This window comes from Ictidomys tridecemlineatus, chromosome 1 (genome assembly GCF_052094955.1).
Source record: "Ictidomys tridecemlineatus isolate mIctTri1 chromosome 1, mIctTri1.hap1, whole genome shotgun sequence".
NCBI lineage: Eukaryota > Metazoa > Chordata > Mammalia > Rodentia > Sciuridae > Ictidomys > Ictidomys tridecemlineatus.
Window position 1 is genome coordinate 67,080,024 of NC_135477.1, and position 20,070 is coordinate 67,100,093.

General features: G+C 39.2%; 1 protein-coding gene across 4 annotated transcripts in view; it reads left to right on the forward strand.

Annotated features, from left to right (window-relative positions):
• Mbl2 (mannose binding lectin 2) overlaps nt 1-20,070 on the forward strand; it is a 34,235-nt gene that overhangs the window by 9,634 nt on the left and 4,531 nt on the right. Inside the window, exons 1-3 of one of the 4 annotated variants that reach the window (XM_078041991.1) lie at nt 6,174-7,017; nt 10,003-10,107; nt 19,897-20,036. In XM_078041991.1, the coding sequence (XP_077898117.1) occupies nt 20,026-20,036 (11 nt within the window). In that variant the 5' untranslated portion in view covers nt 6,174-7,017; nt 10,003-10,107; nt 19,897-20,025. Of the gene's footprint in view, nt 1-6,173; nt 7,018-10,002; nt 10,108-19,077; nt 20,037-20,070 lie in introns of those variants that run through there. The other 3 variants (XM_078041994.1, XM_078042002.1, XM_005342676.5) reach the window with 3 other exon arrangements.

Genomic DNA, 20,070 nt, shown 5'->3' on the forward strand with positions numbered 1-20,070 from the left:
CTGCTGACCCTGGGAGAATGCCTAGTGAGGTGTTCCCCACAGCTGCAGTGGTGACCCCCACAGCTGCACCTGCTGCCAATAACTGCTGCCATTACCACTGCTACCACGGCCTCAGGACTGCTTCGTGGGAGACTCCAGGTTTGGTTGCACATGGCTACACCCATTTTGGGACACCATCCAGGGCCTGAGGACCTGGGCACCAGCAGTTTTACCATCACAAAAGCCTCAGTCTGGGGACTCCAGCCTGGACCTGCAGGTCCAGTGTGGCGGTGCTTACAGGTTTGGAGGTGCCTGGGTCTTCCTGCTGAGACTGCTGATAGCCCTTGTCTTGCTGCTGCATCTTGGAGTTGCTCCTCTGGATGAGTGTATCTCTAGTGGTGTCTGCAATAGGAACAGCATTGAGAACTTGAGACTGCAGCATGGCCAAGCCTAAAGTAGCTGAAGCCCAGATGGATGGGATAGAGACTGGGTTTGTGAGGGCTGATCTGGGTTTGGTGATCCCAAGAGATGTCAGAGACGGGGCTGAGAACTGTTGAACACTGACACAGACACTTTGACTTTCCAGCTACACTTATTTTATTTTTCAATTCTCTAATCTCTCTACCATATTTGGAACAGGATTTTTTATTGAATTTATAATTTGGTTTACTGATTCCTTCATATTGAGGACTTCTGGTTAGTTTTTTTCACAATCTCTTTATTGAAGTGGTCTTTCACTTTCTGTGTGGAGGATAATGATATATGAGTGAAAATTTCCATTTTTCTTGTATTCTTATGTCTTTAACTTTTTCTCTTTGTTTATATTCTTTCTCTCTCGTCTACTTTCTTGGATTTTCTTTACAACTTTTCTCCAACTAATAGCCAATCTCTGTCAGCTCCTCTTCCACTCTTCCTGTGAATTTTTACTTCTAGCTTTCCTCTTCCTCTCTCCCGAAAACGGAAAACCGCATATTATACTACCTCTGTCTCTCATACATCATTTGAAATTATAAACTGTTTTAACAAATTTTCTGTTTGTACTATAGTTATTAAACTCATCATTTTGGTTTTATATGAGAAAGCAGTAGATGCCTTAGTGGATGTTATTAGGTTTAAGGCTATATAGTGTACACTGGGTGCTGTTGATATTGGTCTCAGTATTAAAAGCAAAGTGCTGGAAACCTTCAGGGACACTATAGGTCTACAGGGTCAAATTTATGCTCCCTTAGATCCATCCATACTTCTAGATGGAAAAACACACTAACAACATAAAAAATAACAAGGAAATAAAGCACCCAAACAAACCAAGATGCTTCAACAACAGAAGCCACTGATCACACAGTAAAAGAAATGTTCAAGAAGGAGTTCAGATTATACATAGTTAAATTGAAATGTGAAGTAAGGGATAGTATAAGGAGTGAAGTCAAAGGAAAAATACAGGAAGTGAAAGACCACTTCAATAAAGAGTTAGAGATCATGAAAAAAAATAAGAAGAAATCCTCGAAATGAAGAAATCAGTAAACCATATTATAAATTCAACAGAGAGTATCACCAACAGACTATACCACTTGGAAGAAAGAACCTCGGACAATGAAGACAAAATATATAGGTTTGAACACAGAGTTGACCATGCAGAGAAAATGGTAAGAAACCATGAATAGAACATCCAAGAATTATGGGATAACATGAAAAAAACAAAAACAAATTGAAGGATTATCAGAATAGATGAAGGAGGAAAGATACAAACCAAAGGAATGCACACTCTTTTCAATGATATAATAGCAGAAACTACACCAAACCTATAGAATGGAAAATCAAATACAAGAGGCTTATAGGACCTCATGTGTACAAAATTACAGCTACCTCACACCAAGACACATGATAATGAAAATGACTAAAACAGAGAATAAAGATAAGATCTTAAAGGCTGTGAGAGAAAAAAAATCAAATACTTATGTATAAGGGGAAACCAATTCAGACCTCAACTGATTTATCAAACCAGATCCCCAAAGCTAGGAGGTCCTGGAATAACATATTTCAAGCTCTGAAAGAAAATGGATGCCAATCAAGAATTTTATATCCAGAAAAAATAAGTTTCAGATTTGAAGATGAAATTAAAACAACAGTTAAACTATGGAACCAACCTAGATGTCCCTCAATAGATGAATGGATAAAGAAAATGTGGTATATATACATAATGGAATATTACTCAGTTGTAAAGAAGAGTGGAATCATGGCATTCACCAATAAATGGATGGTGTTGAAGAATATCATGCTAAGTGAGATAAGCCAATACTACAAAACCAAAGGCCAATATTTTTCTCCAATATTTGGATGCTAATTTACAATAAGGCAGTTGGCACTAGAGAAAAATACCCTTACCTTAGATTAGGTAGAGGGAAGTGATGGGAAGGGAGGGGAGGGGATGTGGGGATAGAAAAGATAGTAAAAGGAAACAGATGTTATTTCTGTATGTATAAATGTGGCTGCATGACTAATATGATTTTGCACATGTACGCTCAGAAAAATGAGAAACTATATCTCATCTATGTATGATATGTCAAATTGTAGAAATGCATTCTACTTTCATGTGTAACTAATTAAAACAAGTAAAAAATTAATTAAAAAACTAAAGAATCAAAATACTTTAGAAAAAGTAAAGCATCTGGCAATTGCAATTAATTCTCATTTAGGAATAATATAATATAAATTACTTCAAAGAAAGTAATTTAAAGCAAATAATCACCTAAATAAAAAAATGATTTTCAATGTCTATTTTTTGCTTAATATAGCAATTTCAAAGGGAAAGTGTTAAAAAGCTGAAGCTAAAAACACAATAGAAAGGTTAAGGAGTTCAGTTTTGGATCAAAAATAAACTAAGTTTACACTTTAAAATCTTACATGAAAACCCTTTGAATAACACAAAATCATGTGATCCACAAAATCCCTTAAAATAAAAAATACAGATAATATTGTAAAGGAATAAATCATACCATATATATATATATATATATCCCAGTCCAAGTAATCACATTTCTATCTAACAAGTGATTTGTGCTTATATTTCTCACTCAATAAATATAAGTTATCATTCTTCTTCCAATTAATTTAATATTTCTGATTTGAGTGACTATCACCGCATCATTAAGGCTTTTTTTTTAATAAGATACCTTTTCTTCTGATCAACAGCATGTATATTTGCTTTCAGCTGAATTCAAAATTTTGCCATCTGCTGTTTGTTTTCATATTCAGCAATTAAAAGTGGCATGTGGCCTTTCTGGAAAACAAAACCAATTTATTAACAAAATTGCTCAGTTGAACTGAAAATCTGATAACAGACCATATGAACACGAACATATGATATATAAAGAAGATGAAGAGCAGCCTCTTCCTTCTATGGCCTGTACTTCCAGATGGGCTGCTCTTTCACTTTACAAAGCCCTCCTCTGCCTAGAGTGGCCACATAAACTCCAGTCATCTCCAAAACTTGCTTCAACTGTTTAGTCCTCTAAGGAATCTTTGCCTCTGTCATAGCCTTTATCATGGTGTTTTGGAGTTAAATAACTTTTTCCTCTTTCTAAAACTAAAACTTAAACTTTCTTGAGGACAAGGACTGACACTTTATTCTCAATAACACCCAAAGCTAAAACACTGTAGTAAGAGGATTTAAGAATCCTATTGAAGTTATGAGCTAAACTTTCATCTCTAGAGCAGGGATTATCAATCTGTATTCCAAATAATGTCAACATTTCCAGAAATACCAAGGCTCATCAGAAAAATTCCTTGATTCACTGTCAGAAAAATATTATAAAACTGTGCATTATATGTTCAATTTTTTTAAATTGATTTTATTTTTTAACTACATGACAGTGGAATGCATTACAATTCTTATTATACATATAGAGCAAATTTTAAGTATGCAATACAGTATTGTTTGCTAAAGGTGACTTGACTTCTTTTAAAATGCAAGTAATATTGCAAAAGACTTAAGACTATAGTCATGTTTCAGCAATGGTCCAATATTAAATCTCTTCACCAATGCTAACACCTATTTGATAATATTTTCATAGCAAACATTCACATTTGAGGAATTAGAATAGCAGGGAGATAGCTTTGGGAGCTTTCCAATAATATGCAAGTTTTCTTCATGCTACACAAACCTATTTATAGTGTCACCATATGTGTCACTGGGGAAATGGGCTCTGTGTTAAAAGACAGGGACTTCAAATAAACTTTGATTGCTTATTACAATTATTGTTTTTCCCCTGTGATATGTGTTAGAAAGCTCAATACCAATGTATTCTCACTTAAAATGATAATCCTGGAACCCTAATTCATATCTCCTTTTCCAAATTCTTTTTTATATGGTTCCATTTATAATTGCTAAAATTATTTATAATTTTATGTAAAATTATGAAATTTTGTGTTTCAACAAATATTTTATACTGATACACATGGATTAATGTTAGAATCATGAAAAAAGTAGAAATCACTTGCATTTTAAGGGGCAATGCTGAAATAAAAGATACAATATTGCTTACAATGTGTATATGCTGTCCACCTCTAACCATGAGTAAACTAACAAAGTTTATGGAAATTTTAATGGGAATATCACTTATTGTACACAGAATGAAAAATATCAATTTCTAAATTCTAAAATCCAAGTTCATTTCAAAGAGATTAATATATTCCATAGCCCATATTCTTGTAAATGAGTAAAATTATCATGAAAACCATGAAATTTTAGTCAAAATATGTTATAAAACAAGAGTCATAAACTCCTCTATACAGGCAAAGTACAGGATTCTGAGTGAAAGCAACAGTGCACCAGCAGAAATCTGGGAGACATATATGCCCAGTATGAAGGGGGCACCCTGTGCACCACACAGTAGTGGTCTTAAAGGAGACCCCATGTGGTTCTTCAAGAGAACCTTGAAATCCATATTTCTGCATGAGTCTCCTTAAATTTTAATATTGACTCAATTTCTATGAACTAAATATATCTATGAGATTAGAAAACATGTTTCCGGCTGGGGTTGTAGCTCAGTGGTAGAGTGCTTGCCTCTCACTTTGAGGCATTGGGTTTGATCCTCAGCACCACATAAAAAATACACAGAGGTATTGTGTCCATCTAGTTTGCTATTAAATCAAATGTATTTCAAATATTTTGGAAATAAAGGTGGTTGATGAGACTTGAAATAAAACTAAATGTATTCATAAATATGCAACATGAAACCCACCATTATTTATAACTGACTCACGTGTGCTAGACAAGTGCTCTACCATGGGCCACAACTCCAGCCCCTAAAATAAGGTCTTTTGAAAGGAATAATAAAATTGATATCATCCTAGCCAGACAGGACTAATGAAAACAGAAAGAGAGTTGAAATAACAAAAAGGGCAACATTATAGCATAATTAATAGCTAGCAAAAAATAAAGGACTATAATAAATACTTTTATGCCTAGATGAACTAGACAGATTGTTTTTCATGATATTTGAAAAATGCAACTTACTGATTAGGACCCATGGAGTAACAAAAATCTGTGCAGTTCAACCTCTGTTAAAGAAATTAAATTTGTCATTAAAAGCCAGGCTATAAATAAATATTTGGGAAAACAAAAATTACTTAGGAACTGCAACATTTAGAGAAAAAAATAATAACAATCTTACAAAGACCTTTCAATTAAAAAAAAACTGTCTTTTTTATAAAATAAAACGACTATTGGCACTGAAACCTCAGGAGATAGAGGAATTGTTATCACTCCTGATGAGCCTACATGGCAAAAAAATTCAAAACTTAAAAGAATTAGCAAATATAATGCAGTTGCTCCTTCAAACTTAACAATGTGTCTCCTCTTACAAGAGCACAGCAAAAGGGGCAGGGGATACACTGGGCCTCTGGAGAACTGCGCTGCATCATGACCTTGGTATTCTAAAGAACGGTCTTTCATGCTTCATGTGTTGAGTGTAAGAGAGCTTTAGCCACTGCACAAGTCCGTAGGAATAAGAAATTTGGCCTGTGGTTTTAACAGGCTTAAAGCATAGTTGTTAGATGCCTTCCAGGGGGGTTCTGGTTTCTCTTCTTCCCCTGCAAAGGGTCACCCAGGAAGCCTGCGGCAACAGTTCCTTCTGAACCACACGGTGGCGCTGTCAGGGCGCTGCCGCTACACCTTGGGGAATTAGCCACGGTGTGCTGGGCGCTGGAAGTGGGGAGACTGCGTGGAACCAAAGTACCCTCGGAAGGAAGAAGGAAATTGTGTATTTTCCCTGGGAAGAGAAGATAATTTCGTTGTTGAATCGCACACATAAGCTTTCACCCAGGGAGAGAAACGCCACCGCCAGCACCCCACCGGAACACTACCAGCAAAATTCCAGAACAAGTGCTTACCTCTCCTCCAGCGAGCCCGGAGTTCACCGCCAGAGTCTCGAGTCCACCGAAAAAGCAGAGAGTATGGGGAGTCCCGTGCGCTTCTGCCTTAAATGCTATAATCAAGAGGCAGATGAGGACCCGGTCCACTGTGAGCAGAGACAGAAGTACAACAGGAAGAGCAGCCCCCTCCAAGCGGCTTCCTGAAAAAAAAAAAAAAAAAAAAATCTCTTCCCTTTGTGAGCAAAGGGACTGTTAAAAAGTCCCTTCCACCGGGAGCAGACAAGCTTCTCTAAGGATTTACACGCAGGTCTGCACTGCTGAGCTCACACAGTGGGCGCCTGTTCTGGCCCAGAGCTTTCCCAGGGCGTGTTGCTTGTTCCTGGCTGCTCCTCCATTGAGAGTGACTGAGCCTGGAGAAAACTGATGGTGCAGGTGCAGAGGAGTGGATCCGCAAACGACCAACATCAGCTCCTTGTACCTGCAGCGTTTCTGTGGTGGTGAGCTATCTGAACTGAGCCACAGCTGCTGAAGAGGGCTCCGACCCCATGTAGTGACCTTCCAGGAGGAGTAGAGGACACTATCATAAACATTTCATGTACCAGAAATCTTCAACTTTATGCCTAACATTATGTGAAAATCAAATGAGATCAAAAACAGCAAGAGCACGTGAGTACTCAGCCTATTTCAATTCTTCACGGAATTTAGGAAATAAGAATGTGGAGTGAAAATATGGCTGAATTGGAAATTTTTGCATGACGTAATTTTAAATTCTGGGTTCTTTCTTGTAAAAGACATCTTGGCAGATTTTCACTAACTTACTGGTAGTGATTTACAAGGATGTTCAAACTAGAGCAAAAATCAAGTTTTCCAGAAAGATTTGTGTTGAAGCCTTTGTAATCAATCCAGTCTTCCTTGTCACTGACCTGTCATTAATGAAGATGGGAGTCAGGTGAAAATCTGTAGACCAATTTGACATTACCAGGTCATCCAGGTGTGATAAGGGTGTCTGATGATTCAGGTTACCCTTGTTAAGCTGGGTGACTCCCTCTTCTGAACTGCCAAAGTCTCCCAGATCTTATGCTAGCAAGTAGTCAGGTGCAGTTGGACAAGGTTCACAGTGGGGTGTGTTTGAAGGTTGGTTCTGCAACTGAAACCTCTCATCTCTATGAGGAATTTCACTTTTTAAAAATGTGTGTCATTCAAAACATTCCACAGTATGTGAAAACTTCTGAGGAACACTGAAGCAATTACTGATCTATATCTATTATTTTAAAATACATATTCAAAACACTTTTATTTTTTATTACCAGCTTAACAATGGCAATAATGTCATACATTTGAATTTTTAAAAATTTAATATCTTACATGTTATTTGTTAAAAGCAATGCATTTGATCTCGGTAGTTTGAAACATTATCTATTGTACAATAAATATGCATAGAAATAGTTGCATATTAATTATTTCTACTTGGTAAAGGAACTGTGAACTAGAAGAACTTTGAAAAAGGTATATTTAGACATGGAAAACAAATAAAATTGTTGTGCCTTATATTGCAGACTTAAATTCTCATTAGATATGTATTGCACACAAACACACACACACACACACACACACACACACACACACAAATAATATGCTTAAAGTTTTAGCATCCAAGCAGTATAAAAAGATTCTTGACAATGTTTCCTACTAATCAAAGTAATGCTTTTAATATTTATTTTTCCTTCAAAAATTATTGAATAAATACTCAGAAGTAAATGATGGTAAAGCTCTAGCAATCTGCTATATTTTCATATAATTAAACACTTATAATACTGATGAACATATATGTGAATGTACATTCTACCTTTATATAAATACACATTTGAATATTAAAGGTATATTTATTAAGTGTGCCACTTCAGAATAAACACTGAACAGTTTATTTGTTGGGAATTATACATGTATCAGTAATACCAAAAGGACATCACATTGATTCAATTAAGCTGAAAATAGTTTTTCAGATATTGTTAGTTTTTAAATTAAAATCCACTCTGGTAGGGAAATCTTTAGATTATTACCAATATGATCCTAATTCTTCAGATGAAAAGAAGAGAACAAGAAACCATTGAGGTGGAGAAAGTTATTTTGTTTTTAAATATTTTTTATAGCATGTATACTATTTGTTTTTGTACCCAACTGAATAATTCTTCCTATTAAGACACATATAAGAAAAGTGTGCTTCTCAGCAAAACTAGATTGATCTAAAAAAAAATGGAAGAAAAGAAAAGATGTAAGCCTATACAACTGAGATGAGCTAGGGCTGACATTGACAAATGAATGAATGAATAAATAAATAAATACTCAGAACCACTCAAGTTAATTGCTTGATCACAATCATTAATGCCCCTCTGATTATAATATTCTGGGGGATGTATGTATGCCCTGTGATAAGCATTATAACATGCTATTTTTTCCTCTTTTTTAGAGTTTCGTCATTGTAAGAGCATAGTGATTTGCTAGTATTCAGATGTTATCCATTCTTTCACCATCTCATTCCCACTGTTATTAAGAATTATTAGAGCATTTTCTCCAATGTAATCTTCTGAAATTTCCTATGTCTGTCTTTGAAATAAAAGTAACTATTTGGAAAGTTGAAAGCGCAGAAGCATTGAAAATATATTTGCTTGATTCATTTGCACTGGAAAGTGATGAACTAAAATTTATTTGCAGCAGATTGAAACACACATCTACAAATTAACTGACTACAATGCCACCTGCAAATCTAATGAGGCAGAATAAATAGTAAGTTATACAGTATACAATGATACACACCAGATAAACATTCATCATGTGAAATTCAGGGATCTTATATGCTAAGTCAGTTGGAGTTAGTTCCTAGGTAATGAGAAATACTAATTTAGAAGTCCTTTAAATACTGTGCCAAAAATTCCTTATTAATCAGTGCTTGCCATTCTTCTGTAAAATATATTGACTAATGCCCTTAGCAAGCTTAATAGTGTTGTGGGGCAGTTGCTCAGAAAACACACCAAGTCCTAGTTTTGTCCAAATTGAAAAGACTATTGTCTGACGGGCAGAGACTGCTTCCTACTGGACCAAGTTATCTCTGCAGGAAACAGCCTCCAGCTTCAACATTTTAGGGTATTTAAAGGCAAAAACAAAAACAACAACAACAAAACGCATCCAGGTTATGTGTCTTGTTGCAGGGGAAAGAAGCCCTGATAAAAAAAGATAGAATGAGCCCAAGTTGGGGCAACTTGTGCTGAGGCAGAAGAAAGAAAAGTTTGTTACTTTGAAGAAGTGAGAAAACACAAGCACATGTAGGGGAAACAGTGCCCCAAGAAGGAGGCAAGGGAAGTTTTCTGGGAGGCAAGGGAGAGTGAAGAGGGGAGGCAGAAAAATAACAGGACTTTGGAGTCTAGCAGACTTTAGGTCACAGGGAGGAATCTTGAGGCTCATCCCACAGGTCACCCCAAAAGAATAAATACCATATAGTGTGTCAGATGATCAGAGCTGACACTATACTCCTTATCATAGGGACATTCAATGACAAGATTATAGATACCCTGGGTCTCAAGTTCTCTTAGTTAATTAAGCTTGTTGACTTTTCCAAACAAGTCTTAATCTTCCCGGCATTTATCTCACTTCCAGGCTCCCGAAGACCTAAACATGGAGCCCCATCCTGCTTTTGTGATTTTCCCAAAACATCCCTCTAAAAGCTGCAAGTTGTTTTTTGACATCATTAAAGATGCCCAGGTGAGTAGGCACTGGGGTCATCGTCCAGAGCCTGAGTGTCCCTCAAACTACTGTGGAGGAAACACATAACAGGGCAGCCAGAACCTGCCCTCTTTAGAAAGGCTTACCTGCAAGACAGGCCTTTGATTGGAGTCTCAGAACTTGGATTTCTTGAGTTCCCATCCATCCCCATGTTATGGTTTGGATGTGGGGTGTTCCCCAAAAGAAAGCTCAGGCGTGAGAAAATGCAAAAAGGTTCAGAGAAGAAAGGATTGGGTTATGAGTGTCTTAACCCAGTCAGCAAATCAATCACCTGATGGGATTAATTGAGTGGTAGCTGGAGGAGTTGGGGCATTGGGGCTATACCTTTGGGGTATACATTTGTATCTGGTGAATGGAGTCACTCTCTCTGCTTTTGGATTTTCATAGAGCTATTTCTCTCCACCACATTCTTCCACTCTGATTTGCTGCCTTACCTTGAGCCACAAGGAGTGGAACCTGCTGTTTATGTACTGAGACTTCTGAAACCAACAGTGAGCCTCCAGGTATACTTTTCCTCCTCTACAGTTGTAGAGGAGGAAATTGCTGGTTGAGTTTTTTACTCACCACCATGAAAAAGCTGATTAAACTATCCCAGAACATCTCAGAGTGGCTCACTGTGCCTGAAGCATTGTATAAAGAGTACTGTTTAGTCTAAACACCTATTTTCCATCCAGAAGCCTGGAATTGCAGTATATTCTAGACACAAACTGCCTACTTTACCAGCACCCAATAAATAATCCTGAATACTAACAAATAATCCTGAATACTAAGTTTCTAATGAACTTCCTCAGTATGCCTTATAATACATGTGTTGTCACAGTTTCTTACTAGAGGCATTAAGCACATCCTTTGTGACACCATCAGGAGAGGACCCTTAGAAGCTTGCACCTGGCCTTCTCCAGACTTCACCTCATGCATTTCGTTTTGTTTTGTTTTGTTTTTTTAATGTTTGCTGATTTGCTTTGTATCCTTTCACTAGGCTCAACCATGGCTGAGTGCTACCATATCCTGAGTCCAGTGGTGACTCCTCCTAGTGACTCATGGAAACAGGGTGGGAGTAGTAACATAATGTGTGCCAAATACAAGTGTTGTGAAAATTAAATGAGATATTGCCTACAAAGTAATCATCACACTGAGGCATATATCAGGTGCTTAATAAATGCCTCGTCTTTCTCCCTCCCTTTAATCTTTCTAAACAATTGAATTTTTCCTCTCATTAATTCTTATTACTGATTTCTTCATTATCAAATGCTTAACATGGTCTCTTCACAGCAGTTTGCAAGATACAGGTGAACACAGTGAATCAGATCCTCTCTCCTGACTTCGTAGTCTAGTGTCTGAAGTTGTCTGTCCCAATTTCTTTTTGTGTGTGGGCTGGCTCAATACCTCAGGGTCAAGAAAGTCCTAACCTCTCTTCAAGAGATATACATGAGCCCCTGATCCTTCAAGGACAAACCACTGACTAGAACAGTTTCCTAGAGTAGTTCTCAAAGAAGAAGAGTTCATGCCTGTAATTTCAGTTACTCAAGAGGTTGAGGTAGGAGGATCACAAATTTGAGGTCATCCAGGACAACTTAGTGAGACTTTATATCTCTAAAATATATACAAACAAACAAATAACTAACTAAATGTGTTCTTTGACAAGTCTCCATTTATAAGATGAAGAATTTACCTATGTTTCTAGTCTGGAATGAGGATTCCTATGAAAATCTCATCTTATAGTCTAGAGTAGCAACCTCATGAAACAGTAGCTTCAAATAGAGAACCAGCCTATGGGCCTTAACACCACCAGACCTGGAGCGGAAATTCCTCATGACTTGGCTCAGAGTTCAATATACATAACAGAGTCTTGAATAACCAGACGGCAGATACCACAATTTCAAATGCAGCTTGAATTTCATCGCAATGGAATGAATTCTGAAAAAAATTCTGAAGTCCTGATCCCTGAGTCTTAATTCAGAGACCAGAGCAGAGGGACTCGGTGATCTGATCCCATTCTTCAGTCAGGATCTCAGAGAACTGACCCAGAGACAGAGGACCCGAATCCAGATTGTCACGGCAGGCACCATAGCTCACACCTAGAAACAGAGTTCAAAGCAAAAGTTTTGGTCAAGATCCTGAGTCCAGTCCATAGAGCAGATGCCAGAACATAGAGACCAAAGTCTATCCAGAACCTACATTCCATACAGTGTCCTGGAAAGGGAAATGACATACAGAGATCATCAGAGATCATCAGAGCTGCCATCTGCATGATGCTCAGTACTCTGAGAGAGTCAAGAGATCTGGGTGTGGATCCAGTCCCTAAAATGTCAACATCTTCCTTACCTATGGCATTAAAATGCATTCCCTTCAGTCTACAATGAGCTTCCTTGTACTTCTATAATTTAGAACTGTTTCTCTTCCCCAGAAAGGCACAATCTCTGGATGTTCTCTACATTATTATTTTTTTCTTCATAGCAGAAATTGTGCTAATATAAGTTTTACTTACTCCATTAAATTGTCATCTCACAAAGGCAATTATTCTCCTTAGTCTCCCTCCATCTTGTCCCAGAGACTGACATATAGCAGATTTGGGGTAGTAATCTGTACAACAAGCAAACAGAATGGGCATGGGGATGTGTTGGCTCTCAGTGCATCCATCCCAAGCCTCTGCTATTCTCACTGTGGCCAGTAGGTGGCAGGGCTGACCCATGCTTTCCCATATACCAAAATGTGTTTCCTTCAAGCGCTTCTGGTCCTCAGAGTTCAGTGAGTCCCCTTTCTCTGCTGTGTTTCTTAGAGGTCATACAGAGACGCAGGAGAGGACAAGATCCCCCTCCACCACCCTTCTATGGATCTCTAAAGAGGGAAGTCAACTTGGGGCAAATATTCCTGGGTCAGACTCTCCTTTTTCTAGGCCTCTGTGTCTATCCTGTCTCAGGAAGCAATCCTTTTCTTTCACTGTTCTTTTCTGAGGAGACAGGGGGATCAGTCAGCCTTAGGATACATTTTTAATTGCTAATTACTCTCCTAAGTTCATTTTATGAGTAAATAACAGTTTTAACCAGGTGAGGGCCCTTGTCTATGTGGCTCTGCTCAGGTAGGGATGAAGCAGAATCACATGTGTGCACCTCTCTTGTCCCTAACACCCTCCTGCACCACTCCACTGACTTGGCCTGGTTTCTGGGCATCCAGCTGATTGGGTGGAGCAATTGGTATAAAGCAAAGCCCTTTGGAACCAGCCTCCTCTCAGCATTTTTGCCAGAGAACACCTTCCTTAAGATTATGCTTCCCAAATTTGCTACTCGGTCATTCTTTTGCATGATCTCTACCTTTCCATCCTTGAAAGCCTCCCCTAAATTCTCACCTTCCTACTACAGAGGGTGGTTGTGGGTGGTTGGCTGAGATTTCCAGACCTAATTGGTTCTCTTAATGTTGAACTGGGCTGGGAGCCAGTTGCTTGTGCCTGGAAGGAAAGAAAGAAAGAGGAAGGCCAGAGGGGACCTCTGAGCCCAGAACCAGCCAGGCCCACCCCTCCACCTTCCTTGCCTGCTCAGCCTCTCCTATGCAACCCAGCTTGAGGAATCCTTGTTGTCCTTTCTGCACACAGAGGGCACACTCAGTGCACATATGGACTTGCTATGTACACAGACATGAAGATACACAGACACACCTATCTGCCAATTATTAGGGGACTCTGGGCTACAAATTTACCCTTCAATTTATGCTCTTGATCAAGGAGAGAATCCCTTTAAGTGTTTTTCAAGTGGGCACAGTGACAAGCTTTTCAACAGATGGCACTAGAGAGATGTCACAAGAACAAGAGCTTCCTGCAGATTCTGGATGTGCCTCAGTGGGTTTGCTTTCTGAGCCAGAGCCTGCACCCTAGGGAGTCAGAGAGATTAGAGCAGCGACCTGGCCTCAGCTCAACCTTCCTGCAGTCCGAGAAACAGGGAAAGCCTGGGGCTTCCTACCCACCCTGCCTGTGATTTCCTCTGCTTGTATCCTTCCCCCAGGTCTCCCATGGTCCACGCAGTGTTCCAGGCCTCCTACTGCACCTGCACCCCACTGCCACTGGGCAGCCATTAGGGCCACAAGTTTCAGTTTGCTTGTCCTGCCCTGGACTACAGGGCTGATTCCAGACTACCCCATGATTGCAGAGCTACTCTGGCTCAGCAAACAAGTACAGTTCTTGGCCACTCAGTGGGTTCAACAACAACTTTTCCACTGGGGTCTGAACCACAGGAAATTGCTAATATCCTATTATTATCTTTTTAATCATAGCTTAATAATTCTATGCTTTAAACTTCCCCTCTTTGGATTACTTTGTGATTTCTGTCTCCTAAATCGCTCCAGAGTATTGAATCACTTCAGAGTTCAAAATCCCAGGTGTGCTGTATGATCATAGGTGAGGCCACACAATTTATAAAAAGGCTTAGACTCGCATACAGAAATCCCCCACACAAGTACATATACATAAGTACATGTATTCGTACATACCTGGATACATAGAGTGTCAGTTTTTTCCCAAGTGCACAGTGTGGGGTTTTGGACAACTAAATTGATGATACAATTAATTCATTATTGCAAGAGCTGACCTTGCTCTCTCTGGTCCCAGGAAGGTAACATAGGAGCTAAGAGAATACCAGGGAAGACATAATATGATGTTGTCTTGAGACTTTCATAATTTTTTTCTTCCAAGGGGTCCCCTTGTTCTTGGGTGAATCAAAGTGTGGCTGTTAAATGAAGTTGGGTTTAGCAATCAAAGTGAGACAAAAACTGGAATGACAGAGGTATTTACGCCCAACTCCTTAAATTTCTGAACTTCCACTATATGCTTGCCAGTTGGGGTTGTCTGCCAGTGTGACTATAGGGACAGATGAATTCCCTGACACAGTTGCAAATGGTATGTGTATTGTTGTATAATTGTCTTTGTTGAAAAGAAGGCCCATAATGTCTTTGGATTTGCTCAGGGTTTGTAAGAAGCAAGGAAAAAATACTCTAAGTGGAAACACAGGACGGTACAGGATGGAGAGTGTACAGGAGGGAGAGTATGGGAGGGAGAACATTCGAGCCACAAGGGGCACTGCTGACAGAGACAGCTGCTGTCACTTGTCTCTCAGACCATATTGTGGGATTCCCCACCTACCATAAACAATTCCACCAAAGGCCAACTTAAAACAAAACCTCTCTGGATGAAACATGAAATCACTCGAAAATGTCTCTACACTTAGAGAAAAGAGATGCTCTGTGAACCACAAAAGTGGAAAACATGTCCTTCTCCTACTTAACATGAATATTAGCTACTCCTTTACAAAGTATAGCTTTGCCTCGCTCTACTCCACTCATCTCATAAAATTAAGATACCCAATTAGATTTGCCCAGCTTCCTGACAGTTTCTTGAACTTCCCCTCAAATCACCCAACACAAAACCAAATCCCATGAAAAAGTCTGGTGGACTCTTGTGTAAAATTACCCTCCTCCAAAAGATAGGAAAAAGAAAACTCAAATCTGAAGATAAAATAAAATAGTTGACTTTGACTGTGTTTTCCTGATAGCCTTGGAGGGTAAAGGCACTCCCACATCTTGCCTCTGTGATACTTGCAGCATCCTGTGGAAAAGGGAATGGGCTCAAAATCTTATTTTATACAGGTCAAGACCAACGTTGAGCCAGTAGGTGGTTTGTCTAAACTCACAATCATGAGTCAAAACCAAGACTTCTGATTCTAAACCCACCCTTTGCCTCCCAGATGGGACTGCACAAGAACACTGCTTCCAAGCTAAGAAAACTATGGCCCATCATCCTGCAGAGGAAGGCCTGTCTGAAGCAGACTGCCTTGGGGAGCTGTGCCGTGCACTCTTGGAGTGGACCCCACAAGTGTGCAACAACGCACAGCCAAGGCAGTATGCCCTCTTTCACACAACAGGGAACTGAGGCCATAAAAGCATTGGAATCTGGCCAAGTTAGACAGACAGGAAGTGGCGGAGCTCAGATTCCACCCAGGCTACCAAAGGAGATGGAAGGGAGACACCTTCCTACAGGTCAGGGAGGCAGCCGTGTCTGCAGCCTCTGGGGTGAGGGAGATTTCCAGAGGAGCTCTCAGAAGGGAGGCAGTGTTGGGAAGTCCCTGAAATCCTGAAGAAAGTGGGCTTTTATGTGGGGTGAAGAGCAGAGTGTGTAATCAGAGGCTGATGCATGTAGAGAGAGGCATCTCATGGTGCAGAAGCTCTGCTGGAGATTGGGGAGCACGAAGGTGCTCATAAATGGGTGGTGCTCAAATCTATGGGTCAAATGTCAGACTGACTTCCCACCCAGATGCACTCCCAACCCAGCCCAATCCCGGGAAATGTCATGTTTGGGCAATGCAGTTTCTTGGCCTTGGAACTTAGTACACAGTGAAGGCAAACACTGTGGTTCAAGTGAGTATCTCCAGGGTGACCTAATGTCAATTACCTCACTTACCTCCTGCACTGGAGCAGAAGGCAGCAGCTCTGCATAGTAAAGAGTAGTGATGAGAGATAAACAAGATGCCTGCTGAACCTCTGGGCCCCAAACTAATAGCCATCCTCTGCTTTGGCCATGTAACTCTCTACCACCCTGGGCATGTCTGCAGGCACAGGGTCAGCAGGAAGTAAGGAAACCAGGTCCTTCACAAACCAAAGAATGGTCCAGTGGAAGGGAGCCTGGAGGGCATCTGGCTCACACACTTGTGGTATTTAGAGGCTCCTATAAGGCCCCCCATATGGGCCTGAGGCCTTGTGTGATGCTCATATTATGGGGTCGCTCAATGCCCCAAGTTAACGTGACATTTTCATGACAGCTGCTATTGTTTTAATCTAGAATATCCCCCAAAGGTCCATGTTTTAAAGGCTTGGTGCTCAGGCCACAGCACTTTAGGAAAGTTGTGGAAACTTTAAGAGGTGGGGCCCAATGGGAGGTTTTGGGTCACTGAATGCTTGCCCCTAAATGGGATTGTGCAGTACTGAGTTCTCTCTCTCTCTCATCCCTGGCCATGGGGTGAACATACTTTCTCTACCATAATCTTCCACCATGATGCTTTGCCTCACTACAAGTACAGAAGCAAGCACAAAAGCAACTGGACCAAGCAGCCATAGACTTCAAAACTGTGAACCACAATAAATCTTTCCTTTTTTCATATGTTGATTTTTTTTTCAGGGATTTTGTTATAGTAATAGGAAACTGACTAACCCCGAAGAAGAGCTAGAAGAAATTTAGTTCAGAATTGAGTGAATTATGCTTCATAATATATATTGTTCCATCTCTTCTACACTATCCCAGTCGATTACTGGAACATGCTCATTTATCTACAAGATACCCATCCTCTTCCCAGATTTTCTCATCATTTTTCCCACCCATGTCCCACAAAAGTGGTGGAAACAGAGTTCCTCTGCTTGGAGTGACTGGCTGCGAAATAAAGCTAAGGGGAAAAAAAAGGTGGTGAAAAAACACCACAAGACGCAACATTGAAAGTAATTTTGAAAGGTGAGGCAGGACGGCTCTACAACCTTAGGGGTTGAGCTTCAACACTGTAAAAAGAGAAAGTGAGAGCCCATGTTTGGTTTATTCATATGAGGGCAACATCAAAGATTTTTCAATAGAATGTTTTTTTGCCAAATAAGGTAGGAGGTGAGCTGTCCAGGCCCAAGGGGTTACACCCAATTCCAGAGCTAGGAGAGCAGATTTCCTAGCCCAGCAAAGACTGAGGTCACAGCATTGTGTAATCCATTAAGTGGGAGGAGCCATAAAATGACTTGCAATGCCAAACCAAAATCTCCTTTGCTCAAGTCCCAAGAAGATGCTAAATAGCTCAGGAGTGGCTTCCCATAACTTTGTCTTGGTTTTTATTTTAATTGTATGGTGCTTATGTATTTAAATTGGAAACTTGTATTTAAATGAAAATAAATAAACTTGTATTTAAATGAAACTTGTATTTAAATTGTATTTAAATGAAAACATCTTCTTGTTCATCACTTCATATTCAATCAGTTCTCAATGTAGGTCAGCTTTTCACCATTAGGACTCTCTTCTAATCTTTCTCCACACTGTAGTCAGAACAAACCTTATAGAATTCAAATGTTATCATCTCTTTCCTTCTGGAATGCTTCCAAAGACCTGTGGGAAAATCCCCAAAGTTTTTCACACAGTTGACAAGTCCTATTATCAATCAGTGCAAGCCTCCTCTCCTATCATAGGGACCTCACACTGTGAACTGGGCAGACTGAATAGTGTTACCATTGGGAAGCCAGCCCACTCTTTCTTACCTTCAAACCATTGCACAGGCTATTCACATTGTGAAACTTGGACAACGTTCTAAGGGAAGCTTGGATGGTCTTTGTAACACTCACAGATTTCTAAAGACTCTTTTTGAAAAACTTTTTTCGTTTGAAATCATTTTAGTCTAACTTAGCAGTTGAAAGAATCATAAAGAAAATTACCATGTGCCTTTCAATCATCATCATTCACTAATGAATGTCAGGATCTAACATACCATAGTACAAGTATTCAAACCAGGAAATTGATTAATACAACAGTAAGATACAGATGCTGTTTGGATTTAGCGGTTATTTATCTAGATACTTTTCTTTTTCTTCAGGTTCAGCTCTCTGAAGATTCTTTTTTGTAAATATAAGCTTTTGTAACTACCAAGATACAGAATAGTTTCATCACCCCCAATAAAACTTTCCGCTAGAAATCTTTATAGTTATACTATGCTTCTATTCCTATCAAGAACTTATTTGTTCTCTATGACTATAGATATGTCTTTCAAGAATGTTTTATATGAATAATTATATACCTTGTAAACATTTGAGATTAAATTTGTTTTGCTCAACATAATATTCTTGAGATTAATCCTAGTCATTACATGAGTCAATACTCTGTTCCTTTTTTCCCTGTGCGTTCAATCATATGATGTACCACAGTTTATCCATTTACCTGTTGAAAATAATTTAGTTATTTTGAGTATTTTTAGTCATTGAAACTGAACTTTCCAAAATGTGAAATAAACCTATGGTGAAATGCTATTGAACTTCAAAAATGAATGAAATTACAATACATGCTGCAACACAGATGAAACAAAGATATTCTGCTAAAGAAATAAGTCAGGAACAAAATGAAACTTGTTGCATGGTTTCAAGTATATGAGATGCCTAGAAAATTTAAATTCATGTAGACAGAGGGTAGGAAGTGGTTACCAGCCATTGGATGGGGTTGGAAATGGACAGTTACTATTCAAATAGGAAAAGAGTTTCAGTTTGTGGTGATGAGATTTTCTGAAAATAGAAAATAGTTATGGTTGCTCAACAGTCTGTATGTTCTTGCTGCCACTGAGTTGTACATTTAATAATGGACAAAAATGTTAAAGTTTGACATAAAAACAGAAAAATAAATGACTATTATATGACACAGTATAAGTGTGAATGAAATGTAAGTATCTCTAAGTGTAAATATGAAAGAAGATAATACAAGCTAAGAGGACAGAGAGGCTGGGTAGGACTAGTTTATGTAAGATTAGACAGGAATCTCTGAGATAGGTGTATTTTAGGAGAATGGAAAGAGCCAGCCTGCCATGCACTGAAAGGAGGGCATTTAAACACAGGGAGATGTCAAGTGTGGAGCCTGAGGCAGGAACCATTGTCCAATGGCAGCAAGAGGTCTGCCATGCCTTCACAGATAATGTATGTGCATATGTGCACACTTGTGTGTACAGCTGGTGTGCAAGAGAATGAGTGTACATTCATGGGTATCTGTATTTTTCTCTATTGGAGACAAGGACCTTGACATCAACTGTGCTCGTGGTAACTCTTCAGTGAGAACTGGCAAAAGAGTTGACAAAGGAAGGATGGTGCTGTATTAAAGCAGACAGCCACCTAGTGTTGTGCTGGAGGTCCCAGGGAATGCTCTTTAGGTGAGTCTAATGTCTCCTAGAAAGAGTTATTTAT